General features: G+C 36.5%; 1 protein-coding gene across 1 annotated transcript; it reads right to left on the reverse strand.

Moving 5' to 3' along the window:
• Positions 1 to 613: 613 nt before the first annotated feature.
• NPFFR2 (neuropeptide FF receptor 2) lies at positions 614 to 8,859 on the reverse strand. Its single transcript, XM_001374915.3, has 3 exons — positions 8,529 to 8,859; positions 5,556 to 5,655; positions 614 to 2,755 (listed from the first exon to the last, which is right to left on the reverse strand). The coding sequence occupies exons 1-3, from the start codon at positions 8,854 to 8,856 to the stop codon at positions 2,011 to 2,013; spliced, it is 1,173 nt and encodes a 390-aa protein (XP_001374952.2). The 5' UTR covers positions 8,857 to 8,859; the 3' UTR covers positions 614 to 2,010.
• Between the last annotated feature and the right edge of the window lie 9,912 nt (positions 8,860 to 18,771).

The raw sequence follows: 18,771 nt of genomic DNA on the forward strand, positions 1-18,771 counted from the left end.
TGAAGCAAGATACCTAAAAAAGGACTGGAAAAACATTTATTAAGACATATGTCTATATGACAAGTACTAAGAATACAAGTAGAAAATAAGGCAATCCCTGCTCTCCAGGACCTCACATTCAAAGTAGGGGAAACATTACATATAGGAAGGTTGATCAACCACAGAAAAAAATGGAAAGTCCCAGTGGTCCTTAGTGTATAGCAGCAGGATGAATGTCAAGGACCAGGACTCCTTAGCATACAATTCCAGGCCATTCGGAAACGTTTAAGGGTTTGCTGGACATAGCTTCAGGACTAATGGTAAGCTCCAATGGTCCACCATCTTACAGGAAGAATCATTATTAGTAATTCCCTACTTGTACAAGCATTGTGATTGGATGCCTGATCAACTGTTGGGAGACTTAGGGCTGAGGGTTTGAGTAGAAAACAACTCTAAAGTTACCTAAAATAGAGGTGGAAAAAGTAGATAGAGGTGTATATTCTATCACATTCATAAACCATAACTTGTCAAGCCATTCCCCAATTGATGGACATCCCCTCAGTTCCTCTCCTGGTTGGACCTGAGTAGTAGCAGCTTGGGGAGGGAAAAGAAAGGCCTCTAATTCTCCACAGTCTTGAGGTGAAGAGTAATATGAATTTATTTTAAAAATTAATTTAAAAATAAAACAAGTATTTATTAAATGCCTATTGTGTGCAAGGCACCATGCTAGGTCCTTATGTTTCAAAAACAAAAACAAAACAGTCCCTGCTCTTAAGGAACTTCCTTTCTGGTGGGGGCACCTCCTGAGTTAGGCCTGAATCACAACAGGGTAGGAATGAAATTAAATGCTTCTAGACCATCTAACTTTTAATGAAAGGAGATTGTATTTAACAATGACATGGAAAGGCTATTTAGTGGTTTCTTATGGGCTCAGATCTAGCACAACCTCCACATTCACCATAGCAGGATGCCTAGTCAGAAGGGTATATCAAGCCTGAAGGTTACTTGAACATTTGAAGCTACATCAGTGGCTTGAATCTTAGTCTCTTGGGCCAATTAGGTCTTGAGGATGGTTTTATTGCCCATTAGGCAAAAACTAGCCTAGTCTATATGGATTTGATTTTTCCCCTACCACAAAGAAATTCCTCCATTCCAAAGAAGGCAACTTTTAGACAAATCTGAGTTTAGCAGGATAATAAGATGAATGGAGATTCAGCACATACTCCATTGGTTGGCTTCTTCAGACCCATCCCCATGCTTGCTCTATGAGGAGCTATGAGGCCTTAGAAGAGAAATTCCCACCTTTGTGTTGGCCAAGAAGTTATAATATGTGAGGATTTCTACTTTGCCACTTACTGGTTGCAAGTTAAGTGATGTAAGAATAGATCCTCAATCTTTCTTTCTTTCTTTCTTTCTTTCTTTCTTTCTTTCTTTCTTTCTTTCTTTCTTTCTTTCTTTCTTTCTTTCTTTCTTTCTTTCTTTCTTTCTTTCTTTCTTTCTTTCTTTCTTTCTTTCTTTCTTTCTTTCTTTCTTTCTTTCTTTCTTTCTTTCTTTCTTTCCTTCCTTCCTTCCTTCTTTCTTTCTTTCTTTCTTTCTTTCTTTCTTTCTTTCTTTCTTTCTTTCTTTCTTTCTTTCTTTCTTTCTTTCTTTCTTTCTTTCTTTCTTTCTTTCTTTCTTTCTTTTTTACAATCTATCTACCTATCTATCTATCTAATCATCTATCTTGTATGTTTTTCTCATATATCCTCTATCTCTTATCTCCCATCTATTATCTTTTTGTCATATATCTTCTATATATCTAATACATATATATATATATATGAGAGAGTGCTTTCAAAAAGTATAATTCTTAAAATAATTAGACTCTGCCCATTGAAGTGAAATCAAGATCCTTGAAAGAGGAGCTCTGTCTAGTCATGTAGCAGTAGTTTCTGGAATATCTGTACGTCAGCTCTTTTGTAATGCCCTTGTTCTCAGAAGCATCTTCTAGGTCTTTGAGGGTCAGTTCCTGTTTGGTCTTGGCTGGGGTATTTAAGGTTCCTCTTGGGGATTCTGAAATGAAGGCTCTTGTGCCAGTTGGGTAGACATGGCTATGACAACCTTACTCTTAGTCCCTTGTGGGTAAACTTCTTCCACCCTCCTATGGCAGATCTGGAACCGAAAAGCATCCTGGAAACCACCCTGGAATTTCTTATTGAAGAAGCCATAGATGATGGGGTTTACACTGCTGTTGCAGAAGGCCAGCCAGTGTGCAAAAGGGTAGACATAGATATTAATGATCTGCATCTGGTAATCAGAGAGGTTGCTGTAGTCAGAGAGCATCATCAAAGTCCAAAGAGGTAGCCAGGATAACATAAAAAGCAAAGCTACAATCAGAAGCATCTTGATGATCCTCTGCTTCTTCTTAGACACCATATGTCTCTTCTCCAGTGTCTGCTTGACCCTTAAAGGCTTTGCAGTCCTAGAGAGTGAAATCCCAATTCTGCCATACATGAGCACAATGATGAACAGAGGGACTAGGTAGATGTTGGCAAATAACACAGTGGTATAGATTTTCCTCATTTCCTGGCTTGACCAGTTCTCACGGCACCAATAGAGAGGGCTGGTTTCATTTGTGGAGCTAAGCCTCACTCGGTAATATTTTTCCTCCTGTACATGTAGCATGACTGCAGAAGGAGACATGATGGTGATGGCCAAGACCCAAATGATCACAACAATTCCTAATGCTGCCTGCATGGTCAGCTTTTGCTTAAATGGGTACACAATGCATCGAAACCTGCAACAAAAAGCCAAGATCAAAGAGCAGTTACTTTTTGAGCAGTCATAAGCTAAATTGAGTGGAATAATTGTGTTTGGAAGACAAAACTGGACAACATAAAACATATTTATTTGTTTAAAAAAAGTGATTCAAGATCAATTTGGCAGTGATAATAGGGAGAAGAGAATCTTAAGATGAAAAGACCTTAAAGTAAGCTAAAGTGGGTTTTAAAGAGAACTGATCAAAAGAATCTATGATTAATTCAATAAGAAATATCTCATACATAAGATCTATATTATATGTGTATTTGTGTATCCATAAAAATCCATCCATTTTTGCAAAGTGGATATACAGACTAGTCTAGAGCACTTTTTGAGACCTCTCCTAGTTGGTGGAGGCAAAGCTGATAGGATATTGCCTGCCTGAGGCAGAGAATTAGAGCTAGAAATTTGGAGAAAAAAAAAGTGTTCTTCATTCCTTCTTTTAGAGAGACTCTAGTGGTTTCAGACCTCTTCAGGAGACTCCAGAAAGGAGAAATAAAAAGACTCTCTTGGATATGTAGGGAAAGTCAGCTCTTTTAATGAGACCTGATTTCTAGCTTGCCTCCAGAGAGACTTTGGGGTAAGAGAATCTCAGGAGAGTCGCTTTCAAAACACTGGGAATTATTGGAAACCAGTGTTAAGCCAATACCCAGTGGCAGGGCAGATGGTCATGCCTGATGAACACATATCTTCAGACACACAGTCAAGACCAGGTTGTCTTCCATCTTATAGGGAGGTGGTGATTCTGCTCATCCAAATGGTTTGAGTAGTCATGTATGACTGGCAGGGGGACTGTGGATGATTTAGTGATTTAGTATTAGGTCTCTTGGAAAGAGGTCCAAGGATTGGAATAGAGTAGGGATTCTGGGTTCCTTGCTAAAGCGGGATGGATATAGAGTCCAACATCTCACTGGGAGGGGTAGAGGGACAGGGAACACTGGCAGAGAAGTTAGAAAGGTTTTCCATTAATGGTTTGATCAAAGAAATATTTGGGAGTATTTGGGATAAAAGTCCTCCCTTTATTCCTAGCCCCAGATCACTATTCAGGATAGAGTTCATTATTTATTCATTATTTAAACAAACCCAGTGGACATTGAGGTGTGTGTACCACATACAAAGAAACCTAAAATGATAATTATAAAGTATGTATTCGTAGTTTAAGTTTATATTTAATATATACATTTATATATATATACAATACACACACATATATATACACAAACGTCTTTGTATTCAATTGGCTATTTTGACAACCCACATATATGGGAATTGTTCATGCTTTTATGCTTCTCAATGTGTCCTTTATACCATATGCTCTTGAATTATATTTATTTTTATTTAAAATGATTTTTATTTATATAAATAACATATTTACTTTTGTATAAATGAAACTAAACATTTGTTTATTTTAAAATGTATGCTGTAAATAATTGATGTCAGAGAACTAAACCCAAAGCCAGGAAGACCTGAGTTCAAGTTCCACCCCTGTTAGATATTGTTTGTGAAACACCAAGCAAGTCACTTCATCAATCAGTTCTCTAAGCCAATGATGCCCAAACTTGAATAGAAACAAATCCCTTCAGGTAGCATATTGACTTAGAAAATCACAAATCAACACTATACATGTCGTATTCTATTTTTATTTATTTTGTTAAACATTTCCCAATTACATTTTAATCTGGTTCTGCAAGCCAAGGAGTTTTGCAGACTAAAGTCTTCAAAGTTTGGTACCTCTGTTCTGGGAAATTCCTGCACTGATAGAAGTAATTCCGCCCCCCCCCCCCAGGGAGTTCCTTGTATTAACACAATCTCTCTCTCTCTCTCTCTCTCTCTCTCTCTCTCTCTCTCTCTCTCTAAATTAAAAAAAATTAAAAAGCATTGTGTCCTCTTTATAGTCCCACTCAAGGAAGTTTTCTATTACCTGAAGGCTGTGATTATAGCAAGAGTCATAGAACTCTAAATCCAAATTCAAATCTCATGTCCATGAAATGTGATGATAGATTTGTTTCTAGTTCCATAGTTTCTCCACCTTAAAAGTGAATGCTATGGACACTAAGTGGTGCGTGAAGAAAATATTAAATGTCAGCTGGCTGTTGCACTAGAGAGATCTGGGTCTGAAGTGAGAAATACCTGAATTCAAACCCAGCTTCAGACACTAATTGGTTATGTGAACCTGGGCAAGTCATTTAACTTCTACCTCAGTTTCCTCATCTATAAAATGGGAATAATAAAAACACCTGCCTCTCCAGGTTTTGTAAGGAAAAAATTTTGTAAAGTGTTTAGCACAGTGCTCAGAACATAGTAGGTGCTTAATAAGTATTTGTTCATTTTTTAAATGGCATTATAGGAATACGCCCTACATATAGAATTGTACTAAAATTCTCCACAAGGGGGAAACTTTCCCAATTCATTCAGTTATCAGTTTAATTCCTTCCCATTTGTCTTCCTAAAAAGATCATTTAGATAGAATTAATTTCTATATAACTGAACTATTTTTTACTCTTGAATGAAACCCCTTTGATTATCAAAGTATTTTGTATCTTCTTTCTCTGAGTGACCTTAATAAAATTAGATAGTATCATAGTTTTTTCATTACTGGATCTTTTGGAGGCATGTGCCTTACTCTGAGGTGGGAAGAGGTATAAGAAACGGTAAAATGATAAGGAAATATAAGGGTGAAAATGGGTGCCATTAGTCATCATGTACAGTTTTCTCTGACAGATCAATGAATGTGGAATGACTGTATGACATGGTTTCAGATTCTGACAAGAGCTTACCTATCCCCTGCTATGGCTACCAAAGTGAAGACCGAAGAGGCCACTGATATGCCCTGGACCATTCCACTGATCTTGCAAACTGTGCTTCCAAAGGGCCATCCTGACAAGGAGGATGAGAGTAACATTAGAGAAGATACTTTCTGTGATGGCAAAGATCCAAAGAGAGAACATTAAGTGTGGCAAAAGTTGACTCTACCATGACAACCAAGGTTTACAATACCCCATGATCTATCTAGCACACTGTTTTAATTTCCCTACATGGAAAAATAGTCTAGAGTCACAAACAGAGCCTTGATTTTCTGCATTTCACTATTTGGGGCAGAGATTGTCTCCAGGTGAAAACAATAGCTTTTTTGAGATATATTTGTATCAAGAATGTTCACCTTAGAGCAGGGGTTCTTCATCCGTCAATGCAGTGATGTGCTGGTAAACACTTAACAACTAGCTCTCTCAAAAAAGAAAGTATGCCCAATACGCTTTTATACTTAATCTATATTTTTAATGTTTTCTCCATCACTTTTTTAAAAGTCTAGAAAATCAACAGAAGAATAAGTCATGTACTGATTTATGTTGTTTACAGCTGCCTCTGACTCTTTATGACTCCATCAGGGGTTTTCTTGGCAAAGATACTGGAGGAGTTTGCCATATCTTTCACAAGTTATAACAGATGAGGAAAGTGAAACAAACAAGTTTAAGTCATTGGCTGAGGGTCACATAGCTAGTAAGTATCTGAGGCCAGATTTGAATGTAGGTCTTCCTGACTTCAGTCTCAGGACTCTCTCTACCATAATACCTAGCATTTGCTGACTTCCAAAGTCTAAATGCTATCACTAAAAAATTAGCAATAGAGTCATATGAGTCAGTTAGTTACAATTGGTTCCAGCACACACCCGGAGCCCATTAACTAAAAAAAAAAAAGACCTCAATAATTATATTTAAATCATTTATTTTCATTCAAATTTTGTATATTTAATTTTATACATTAAAATTATCCTGAAAAGGCATCCATAGACTTTATTAGACCACCAAAGAGGTCCATAACACAATAATTAAGAGCTACTGCTTCGAACTACTTCCAGAATGAAAATCAAAGAGTAGACTACTTAATTGGCAATGCAGTCAACTGATTGGGCTCCATCCTGTCACTATAATATTTGGAGCTACATTTACATGAGACTTTAAAGTTTACAAATAATTTTACACAAAATATCTAACTTGTGTCTTACAAAAACCCTGTGAGATAGATGCATCCTTAATTTGCACGTGGCAAAACTGAGATTAAATGATTTAGCCCTGATCATAGAGCTATAAATTCACTGACAAATGTTTACTAAGTGCCTACCTCAATGTGTCTAACACTGCACTAGGAATACAATTATAAAAAAAATAAAATAATTCCAACTTGCAAGTAAGGAAAATAAGTACATATAAATATAGTTATTAAATAGATATGTATTCAGTAAAGCTATTAAGTATCTGGGTAGTATTTGAACTTAATTCCTCCTGGCTACATGCTCAGCACTCTATCTTACATGGAACCCTGTATACAATGAATATTCTACTGCAGAACCATCATCTATACACTTTATGAAGCTCTGAACTTGGGGAAAATACTTGGTTTCCCCTCAAGAAAAAGGTTGAACCTTATAAATTTTTTCTCACTTTGCTCTCTATCAATAATCCTCAGAAGTAGTTTCATAAAATAATAATCCTTCATTTAGCACAAAAGCACTAAAAGAGAAGTTCTTGGTTTCTTAAATGAAAAACCAAGAAAACAACAGTGTTCATCATTTAGCCCAATACATACCATATTGAATTGATATCGCTCTGAATAGTTTGACTGATAAGCACTAATATAATGAACTCATAGACATGGATATGTCAGAAAAAATTATTGGAATAGGACAACAATATGACAAAGGGTCTTTGAGCTCATGCCATTAGAGAATTTGTAAAAGAAACTGGAAATGTAAACCTGGAAAAAAGAAGACTCAGGGCTGATATAATAGCTCCCAACAAGCATTTGGAGGCTTCCTTGTCATGCAGGAGAGAGGTGAGACAGCTCTATTTGGCTTCAGAGGACCAAATTGGTAGCACTTAATGGAAGTTGAAAAGAAATAAATTTGGGCATGACTCAACAATTTGAACTATCTAAAAGGGAAATGGGTTGCCTTAGAAAGAATTGGATTTCCCTCTCACTAGAGGTCACAAAGACTAGATGAACATTGAGGTCCATTCCAACTCTGAAATTCGTTCATTCATGAGGGCTGGAGAATGGAACAGACTTCCTCCTAGAATCTCCATTTAAAAAGAAGGTTCACAGGCCAGCCAATTTTTCATTTCCCAACAGTGTATTGGACTGGGTTTCCACCATGCCCTCCCTCCCTCACACACACACACACACACACACACACACACACACACACACACACACACGCACGCACACACACACACACACACACACACACACATCTTCATTCCCAATTTTGTATTTCTTTTTTTGGGTGACTTCCTCTAAAGCAGGAACTGTCCATCTTTTTCATGTTTGTATCCTCAAAGTTTAGGAGAGTATCTGGCATATGGTAAGAACTTAAAACTGACTAACTAGTAATATAGTAATAGGGTACCTACTTCAAGGGATTGCTGTAGAGATCAAAAGAGATAATATGCATAAGGAACTTTGTAAACATTAAAGTATCATAGTTTATATTAATATTATTTATATTTATATTGGCTATTATGACATAAATAAAAATTCTAGAACCTCTAGTTGAAAAATGTTGGATACCACTATTTTTACAATCTTAAATCTGAGGCAAAATATGTTTTCTAGACAGAAAAAAGGAAAACATGTAAAAAAAATTGGTATTGCCTGTTTCCTGCCACTTTACATCTTAGTTGTAGGAGGAAAGTACAAAAGAGTAGATTTTTCAATATTTTCTTCCATTTTGCATTACGTAGGAATCAACATACCTACTATGATATTATCCAAGAGAGTTATGGGCATACAAAAAATTCCTATCAGCAAATCGCTGATGGCCAGGTTCAAGATGAAGAAGTTAGTGACTGTGTGCATGTGTTTGTTCCATGCCACAATGAAGCAGACTACCGAATTCCCCACTATGCATAGGACAAAGATGAAAAAGTAGGAGATGATGAAAACAGCTGCCACTTGAGGTTGGTGGAGGTAGTAATCTACATAGGTCATGTTCATGTCCACGTAGGGCTCTTCTTTCATGCCACTGACGCTCCAGGTCTGAGGACTAGGTTCAGAAAAATTGGAGTCCAATTCCTTATTCATGCTGAACCTTGAACAATAAGAGATAGAGAAATAGCACAATTAGAAGGCAGATTCAGGAATTATTAGATGATGTCCCTCTTATCAATCAGGGACATCTCAGGTGAAAGAAGCACAACTGTGAGGAAGGTGAGGGAAAGGTGATTTGGTGCCAATGTTTGATATTCTGCAAAATAAATGGTGGAACACTAGTGGCCGTTTGGACTTCTATTTGTTGTTATTTTATGTATGTGTGTGTTTCCCCATAAAATATAAACTCCTTGAGGGAAGGAATTCTCTTGTATGTCTCTGAGGCTTAGTAGAGACTATCATGTTGCAGGTACTTAATAAATGAATGTTGATTGTTCATCTTGGATCATCTCACAGGATGCCCCATAGAATACAGCTTTGGACAGAAGTAAGCAAACACATCATTATGCTAACCTCAACCAAAATTTAGACAAAAGAGAAGCAAAGGGAAAAGGAGGAAAGGAGAAAACAGCTGATGCATAGACAAATGTGCCAAATTGTAGCAGTGAATATAATTGGGGAAAAAATCTCTCTTTTTTATTATATCTCTGGGACATGGGAACAGACAAATAAGCAGGATATCTATATTTTGCAAGCAACCTTAAGTATAAGAAAAGTCATTAAGAATGTATGACTATGAAAGCATGTAATGATTACTTGCTAAGTGCCAAACACTATGCTAAGTACAAATATAAAGTCCAAAACAGTTCCTTATGTAGCTTATATTCTTGTAAGAAGAGATAATATACACATGGAGCAGTAGCCAGGGAGGTATATAGAATTAGTGAATGGAGTCACAGGGGAGTAGACTGACATTCCTTTCAAGGAATGGTGATAAGAGTTTATTTGATTATAATTCTAGGCCTAAAAACTGAAGAGAGTCAAGGGAGACGAAATAGGTGTGCTACTGAGAGAATCAACATTAAATAAAGTAGGACCTGAGTAGTTCTGGGCATGATAGAGTTAAGTCCTCCAGGCTTTGGTTTCAAGTTACTGCAGGATGGCAGCTACTGCAATAGCCCAAGAGTGAAATAATAAAGATGCACCTCAAACTTAAAAAGAGAAATTAAAATAAAATCCGGATGTATGAGAGGTAATTTAGTATAGGGGGAGGCTTTCCACACATCTTGACTCCAGTTAAAGTAACTAACAAGATGCTCTATGACTATACCTATATAGTTATTTATAAATATAATTATACATAGAGATGTAACTTTACCATGTAAGCATCAGAATTCAAAATTCAGGCTGAATTTTAAAATCATTCAATCAAAGATATAAGCTCGATGTGAACAATTCCTAGATACCTCTCTTGAATCAATCAATCGTCAAAAGTATAATCTAAATAAAAAACTGAATGAAAATAGAAGATATGATACAGAAAATATGACATAGTTAAGTGAATAATAAACCTTTCATTATATACCACTTTAAGATTTGCAGGTCCTTTGTGATATTATCTCATTTGATCCTTACAACACCCTGGGATGTAGATGCTATTATTACCCCCATTTTGCAGAGGAAGAAATTGAGACAGACAGCAGTTAACAGATTTGACCTGAGTGGCACAACTAATTTGAGACAGTATTTGAATTTAGTTTTTCCCAGTTCTGGGGCCAGTAATCTATTTGATGGCCACCTAGTTGAAGAGAATCGATATGCTCTAGGGAGCTTTAATAAAACAAGTAGGTTCACTAGTGGTATAGGAACCCTGGGAGGGAATTGCTAGGGCAATCTCCATCCATAACCAGAGGATGGCTTTGTGAACTTCAAAAGGTCAAGAGATTTGGACTTTCCAACAGTTTCATTAGCAGTGCCTCCAACAACAGTGGTATTATTTGTATTGGGATCTGAGAACCAACTATATACCCAAAGAAAAAGTAGTTTCAGTTCTCTGCAAGGATTACCCAACAGAGGGTTACACCCAACTAAGGGGAACTTCATGAGGTCCCTATAAAGGAAGAAAAGAAGTTCTAAAAATTAGTTGCTATTAACTCTTTGTCCATCTTATTCACTTAACTAGTGAATACTCTTCTCAGAGCTCTTGTGTGTGCATAGACACAGTGCGACGGATTTCTGGAGTAATATTTTTTACCATTTGTAATTAACTATTTTAGTAAATATCCATTTCTAAAAGTGAATCAAGTCTAGCAAGGTGATAATCAATGAGGAAGAAATTAGATGGGGGCTTATGAGTGATAATAATAGACTTCTCAATTCCTCAGGGCTACTGCTAGAATCCTCTGAGGACCCAACTTGCCAGTGGGAGAAGGGGTTTGAGAGAGTGGTACCAGAGGAGGTGCTATATTAAAAATGGTTATTAACATTATAAAGGAATTATTACATAGTTTCTTTAAATAGCAAGCAATTATATTACATCTAAATATGATTAAATTATAAAAAAGTAACATTTATGGAATATCAAGAGCATGTGTCTTAAACACATTCATTCCAAATATCATCACTTTTCCCATAGCTTAGGGTACATTTTTTCTTTATCTCAGACTTTTGCTCAATTCTAGAGCTCCCACTTAACTCTACTAGAAGTAAATATAAAACTTATCTCTACAGTCCTTGGAACTCATTTGTCATTCCTTCTTTTCTTTGACATGAGATAGAAAAAGCTAAGAATTCAATAATGCAAAAAATTGGAAACTCTAAAGTCATTCAATCGTAAAATACATTAGAATACTTTGGGGAAATGATACGCTTCTTGCAAATGTAGAAAGTTGAATATTGTATTTATTGTTGACTGTTACAAGGCTATTTGTCAAAATTTGGCAAACTGGAACTTTCAAAAGCAAGCCTTTCAAGTCATCTTTTAAATTTACCACTTATGAATACAGTGCAAGGCTGAGCACATTAAAAAAAACAAACCACACATGACTTCAACAGACATTAAAAAAATAACATCATGTAAAAATATTCCTAGTTCTACTCTTTTAGACTGTTCCTTTGCTCTTACCTCATGTTAGGCAGATGAATTGTGAAACTCTTTGCATGATTTATTGGGGTTCCATTTACTGATTCATTTCAATGTGTCAATTATTAATCCAACTTCAACCTCATCTTTTCAGAAAACAAGTGAAACAATACAAACAAAAGGCTCTGAAAGTCATGAATAAGCATATGCACACATATATTTTTGTTGCCATTATAATACAGCAGTGATTCAAATAACATAACTACTATATAGGTTGTTATAAAGCAGGTATATTTAAAATTAGTTATATAGGTATAAGACTAGCAGAGATATAGCTGGTAGACATAGACCCCACTCAACTGGTTGTATATATGTCTAAATAAATGCATTGTGAGGTAGGTCTATATCCAAATGACAGCTAAATAAAAGGGCGAAAAGGAAACTGTCTTTTACATACCAAACTATTTATACCTGCTCATTTTGTAGTGACCAGAAGTTGGGAACTAAACAGATATATTCATTAATTGTGGAATAATATCTGGCATATGAATATAATGCCATAAATTTGAAAAGAAATGGTACAAAAGATTTAAGAAAGATCTGGATAGACTTATATGAACCAATGCAGAGTGAAGTGATCAGAAAGATAGGTGATTGTTCATGGATAAAGAAGGATTATAAGAAGTAGATACAACGTGGAAATTTTATGCTATATAAATTTCTGATATAGATGTAATTTATTGAAAATCAGCTCTATGCTCCTCAATATTATAACACTAAATTATTTACCTTGTATTTTCTATCATGTTATAATTCATTTAGTAATAAAAAAGTTTTAAACATATTTAAATTCACTTTATAAAATGGCAAATATATGTATATAATATTTTATAAAGATTTCTATTTTACATGATTAAAATGGTACTTTAAGTATTTTTTCCAATATTTTTCTTGGAAATTATTTTCTATTATATTCCACATAATATTAATTTTCTAAACTATAAAATTCACCAATGAGGAAGATAACATTCCAAAACAATGATGAAAATGATGAAAAGCTATATTGTTGTTGTGAATTATAGCTCATGTATTAAGATAAAATTAGTAAATTTAATAATGTTTATTAGCAAAACTCTGTGATTGACAGATTTATTTTTAGAGCTTAAGTAAACATTGTCTACATGGTTGCCTTTGAAAATTATGTACAATTAGATCCTTAAGAATTATTTTAGGGGGTGAGTTCTGGGGAAGAGCCAAGATATTAGAGAAAGGCAGAGAAGCTCAGAGTTTCCAGGAGAGTCCTCTCAACCCAATATTAAAATAACACCATAAAGTGAAAAAAGAAAGAAACGACAAGGAGACAGAGTTAAACCAAAAGATAGGCAGAGAACATCTGGGTTACAGGGATGAAAGGGGAGCAAATCAGCAGGAGACTTTAGCAAGGAGTAAAGAGCAAGCCAAGAGTAAGCCACACAGCCCCACCCCACATCTGCTGTCCCAGGTTTGGAACCTAATCCAAGCCCTGAGACCCTGCCGGGGCAAATAGAGGCCCAATAAACCCTTGCCCCTTGAAATTCTAAACCTGTGGAGAAGTCCAGAATCCAAGTCCAAGGCAATCTGTGGGGAAGTGGTCTAGTCTGTGTGGGCTCAGAGCAAAGCCAGGAGCCCCCAGGCTGGGCTTGGCATGAGGCTATAGATCCCAGATTGGGGTGGCTGGTAGACAGGAAGTAGATCTGGATCTTTTTGTGGAGGGTTCAGGATAGAGCTCGGGGACAGAGAAGTCAAATGTATGCCCAATTAGATCAAGTATACACTGAGACCACAAAAACTTACATCTAAGCCTGAGGCTAGAATTTGAGTAGTACATGATCTGACCAAACTCATAGTAAGACCAAAAGCTTATACCCAGCCCTGAGGAAAGTCTTTAAGCTATCAACATTTCAAGGGTTAAATGAATCAGCATAAAAAATAGGTCCAGGGAGACAATTTGAGAATTATTAGACTACCTGAAAGCCATGATTAAAAAAAAAAAAAAGCTTGGATATCATAATACAAAAAATTATCAAAGAAAACTACCTCAAGCAAGAAAATAAAATTGAAATTGAAAGAATTCACAGATCACCTCCAGAAAGAAATCCTCAAATGACAACTTCCAGGAATGTGATAGCTAAATTCAAAAGCCCCCAAGTCAAAAGAAAATACCCCAAATAGCCAGAAAGAAACAGTTCAAATACTATGGAGCTACAATCAGGATCAGGATGTAGGTATTTATTCTCCTTAAAATTTTTTAAAATCTAGAGTTTTGTCTCATCTTAAAACAATTATTGCTTCATTTCTTCTATGCATATTGTGGAAAATCCATTTTCCTCACTTTGAGTTCACATTTGTACTTGTTATAAAATTACTCTCTTATGGGTCTTAGTAGATCTCTAATAACTTTTTATATTAATTAGAATTATCTTTGGTTTGCTCATCTCTCCAGTTTTAGTTTCAAATTTAGGACTTTATGAAAGAGGTGGATAGATCAGCCCTGCTTAATCTTTCCCAGGGTACCCTCTATTTCCTGTGCTAACCTCTACTTCCTCAGGTTAGGTCCCACTGGATACAACACAGTGTTGTATCTTTAGATTCAACTCTGATGTTGTAGGACAGAATAATACAGATCTTAGTGTTCTTGAGCCTGCAGTGTCCCTATCTAAGCTCTGCCTAGTTGCTTATGTCCCTTGGGGCTTTCCCCACCACACCCCAAAGTAGACCTTTCTGACCACCCTGGAGTTTTCCCAGGGAAAATACTCTTCTCTTACTGCTTTGGGACATGGACCCTTTCAGGGTACACATATCTCTGGTTTGTCTTTGATCAAGTTATTTTAACTTAACTGCTTATGAGGATGCTCATTTTTACCTGTTCTATTAACCTATTAATCAGCTTCTAGCTGGATTTTTGGGCAGTCTCTGTAGAAGGTGTGACGGCATGCTGTTTCTCATTAGATTTCTTAACCACTTTTCAGTTTGGTGAGAGCTTTGGTTTTTTGCTGGGGCAGGTATGTTAAAAGCTGTGCAGTCTACCTCCCATTCAGGCATCCATCTTTTCCAGAAGGCTCGAATAAGTATTCTTAACCTATATAATTAATATCCTCAACTACTCAACTCATTTCCACTTTTTAGAGGCATATTAAGTATTTTCTTAACTTCTTATCTTAAAATCCATCTTTAAATATCTTAAAACCTGCATATCCCAAGTCATATCTGAAAGTTGTCATGACTACCAGAGAACACTAAATAAGGAGACAAAACTGAGGTATGGACATTGCCAAAAGCAAAGATTAAATATGAAGGTCACTGTTTGCAACTTAGGAAGGCAATCCAGGAAAAATTCAAGGTCTAATAAACCTATTAACTCCCAAGGTGCCAAGTTAGTCTAAACCATGGCCTTATTAGCCTGCTGCATTGTCTATGATGATAATTTAAAAAACTTGAGGGAAATTTCAAATTGAACTTTCTCAACCATTAAGTGCTCTCAAAGTACTTCACCCCTTGTATACCTCAGAGCTATTACAGTTCAGTTTCAGATAACCACAATAAAGCAAATATCACAGAAATATTTTTATTTCTCATTACATTTAAAAGTTATATTTACACTATACTGCAGTATATTGAATGTACAATAGCATTATGTCTAAAAACCTTATGTATGCATATACATGCATCTTGATTTAAAAGTACTTTATTGCTAAAAAGTGCAAACCATAATCTGAGCCTTGGGCAAGTAGTAAACTTTTTGTTGGTGGAAGGTCTTGGCTTGATGGCTGTTGCTTAAGCTTAGAGGGACTTCAGCAATTTGTTTAAAAAAATGAACTTTGCTTTCATCCTCTTTATTTGGATAATTAGAGGTCATTGTTGAGTTATTAATTGGCCTCATTTCAATGTTGTGTCTCAGAGAATAGGGAGGACAAAAGAGAAGGAGAAGGACCGGTAATGGCCAGATGATGGAGCAGCCAGAAAACACACATCATTTAATGATTAAGTTCACCATCTTACATGAGCATTTTTCATGGCCCTCTCCCCAAAATTACAATAGTAAGATCAAATATAATTAATTACAAATAAACAAAACATAATAGTAATGAAAACATTTGAAATGTATGAGACCATACCAGAATGTGACACAGAGATGTGACACTGTGAGCACAAGCTGTTGGGAAAATAATGCAGACAGACTTGCTCAAATGCAGGGTTCAAGGTTGCCACAAACCTTCATTTTTAAAACAAATCAATTTTTGTGAAATACAATCAAATGAGATGTACCTGTATCATCACTGAAATGGTGTTAATATGGACCAGCTACATTATCCCCAAGTAAATGAGGATTCCCTGATGTACCTATTTAAGACTAAAGTACAAAAGTCATTCCCCAGTCCCCAATTCTTCCTGTTAGGCAGATTTGAAAGCTAGAGCATTTAAAAAATATTCACTATTCCTGGATCAGCTGCTTCCCAACCTCAGTCCCAATGTGTGTCAAATACCCACAAGAACACAGAAAAATCATGAGGATGTTTTGCAAGGTTTATATTCAACTATGTCTCTGCCTTTCAAGGTTTAGAAAGCTTATTAGAGCTAGTCTCCATTCTTCCTTTTACCATTGGGTGGAGCAAGAGGTGCTATTACCTAGGATAATGTTTAAATGCTTTGCATTTAGTCATTCTAAAGTACCTTGGACATGAGCCAATACCAGCTCTTAAATGCTACCAACATTTGTTCTATTCTCTTTGTTTTCTTGCAATCAGGCATGTATATCAACTCAATAAAGGAGGCATTTGACTTGATGCATGTAGGCCAGTAAACTAAACCCCTACCTACTATCAGATGTTTTAGAGTCAGCATTATAACTATCCATATTGGAATCACCAGAATATTTCACTGAAAAGAGCCCAAAGACTGCAGAGGACATAAAGGATATGGAACCTGGGAAATGTATATGTAACCTACAGTATTTTGAGATGTAGATATGGGAAAGGTCATTTGGATTTCATTCCAGGGTGAGAACTAAGTTTTCCTCATTTGTCATCCTCCGCCCACAAGTAAAAGGATGAAAATCTTTGCAGGTACCTTTTAAGGAGAGACTCCAGATAAATTGACTAAAGGAAAATGGCTTTAGGGCAAGATTTTGAGCAAATACAAAAAACAAGTAAAACTTTCTCTTTCCATATTTCTTGGTGGGAACACTAGTCTATGAGGGAAAATGCTTCTTTAAAGAACAGCTTGGTTTTTAGGATTACCCAGTTATGTTTAGTGGCATATGCATTGAAACTTATTGGAGAAAGGAATTAAAATGGCCCCAGGCAACCAATTTTCCTTTTTCAAATATCATCTGTGAGTCCACCATAGCTCATTTTCTGTGTGTGCTACTTAATATATTAGAAGTCTATTTAAAAGAAGGGAGAACCAAACTTGAGATCTAAGGGGATTGGAGGAAAAAAGTTTCTGACCGGAGAGAGTCTGAATGGGAGAAGACAAGTTAATAAGTTCAAATGCTCAAAGATGTTATAGGCATGATCTAGAAATAGGAAAAATGGCAAAAACATGATCTCTGTCTTAAGGGGATAGGTAGCATGCAAAAGACTAAGCATACAAGATCTCTCTGTCTCTCTTTCTGTCTCTCTCTGTGTCCATGTCTATGTCTCTCTCTTTCAGTTGCTCACTTGTGGATAGGGAGACACTGTCCCAAGATTAAAGGTTTTGGTGTGTTGCTAGTGGTGGTGGTGGTGGTGGTGGTGTATGTGTGTATGTGTGTGTGTGTGTGTGTGTGTGTGTGTGTATGTGTTTGCCTTGCTGTTTTCAGAGCTAGTTCTGGGGGTCTACAAGTTTTTGATTCTTCTAAAGTGGTGTGATCCAGAGAGGGGTGGGTGTGTGGTCACTGCTCTCCTGGCCTCTGTCCTGGAACTGTGAACCAGAATTGCTATAGGCTATTATGTTGCCAATCAATGCCAGCTGCATCCAATGCCAACAAAGGGTCTCTTCCTGACAAGTTTCCTGATCCCCTTACCATCTCTGGACTGAGAGCTCCCAGTGTTTTGGTGCTATAATCCCAGATGACAGACCTCTCCTGCTGAATTTCTAATTTTTCCTGGGCAGGAAAAAATGTCTCCCTTTGACTTTTTGTTGGCTCTGCCATGCCAACATTTGATTTGAGGACTTATTTTAAAGTTGCTTGGAGAGGAATGTTGGGAGAGTTCAGGTAGATTGCTGGCTCCACTGTCTTGTCTTTGCCCCTCTTTCAAGCTAGTTTCAACCAGAATCCAAGTTTCAACTAGAGATAGCAAGAGTAGCATTCTAGCTGAATTTCTTGAGAAGAAACTGATTGAAGAGAAAAGAGTCTGTGTCTCTAGTCTTAGCTTACGTCTCCTTTTCAGCTCCTCCCTTTAGATGGAGAAGGACCTTTTGGGCTTCAAAGGGTCTGGAACATTTGAATTTCTCATTTTCTCACTGGGGACCAAGCTGTGTCATAGCCAGATGAGCTGATGATTGCTTTAGGAACCAATGACAGACTGGATAAAGGTTCACAGCTCTAAAGAGTCCAACAGAAATCTGCACTAGTCTTAATGGGAAGTTAAAGATGCCATGAAGGAGAGAAAAAGAACCCAGTAATCAGGGACTTGGTGTGTTACCCTTTACCATTTGTGTGCCTTAAGCTTGAGACTTTGTGTGTACTTGAAGGAAATTCTCTCACAAGCATTTTTGAGAGCAAAGTACGTAACAAACAAAGTAACAACTTTTCTTACTCTAGAATCTTGTGTTGGAGTAAGTATTATACCCTTAATGTAGTACCTGTTTCTAAAAGCTCCTCAAGACTGGTTGACTAACTTGATTCTCAACAGATAACCTTGGGGGAAACACACCAATGGGCTCTTGAGCAACCCACTAGCAAAATACTCCTTTAATTCTCAAGGTTATGTCTAGATCCTTGAGTTTCACTCTGGTGATATGAC

The sequence above is a fragment of the Monodelphis domestica genome, chromosome 6 (genome assembly GCF_027887165.1).
Source record: "Monodelphis domestica isolate mMonDom1 chromosome 6, mMonDom1.pri, whole genome shotgun sequence".
NCBI classification, from domain to species: Eukaryota; Metazoa; Chordata; class Mammalia; order Didelphimorphia; family Didelphidae; genus Monodelphis; species Monodelphis domestica.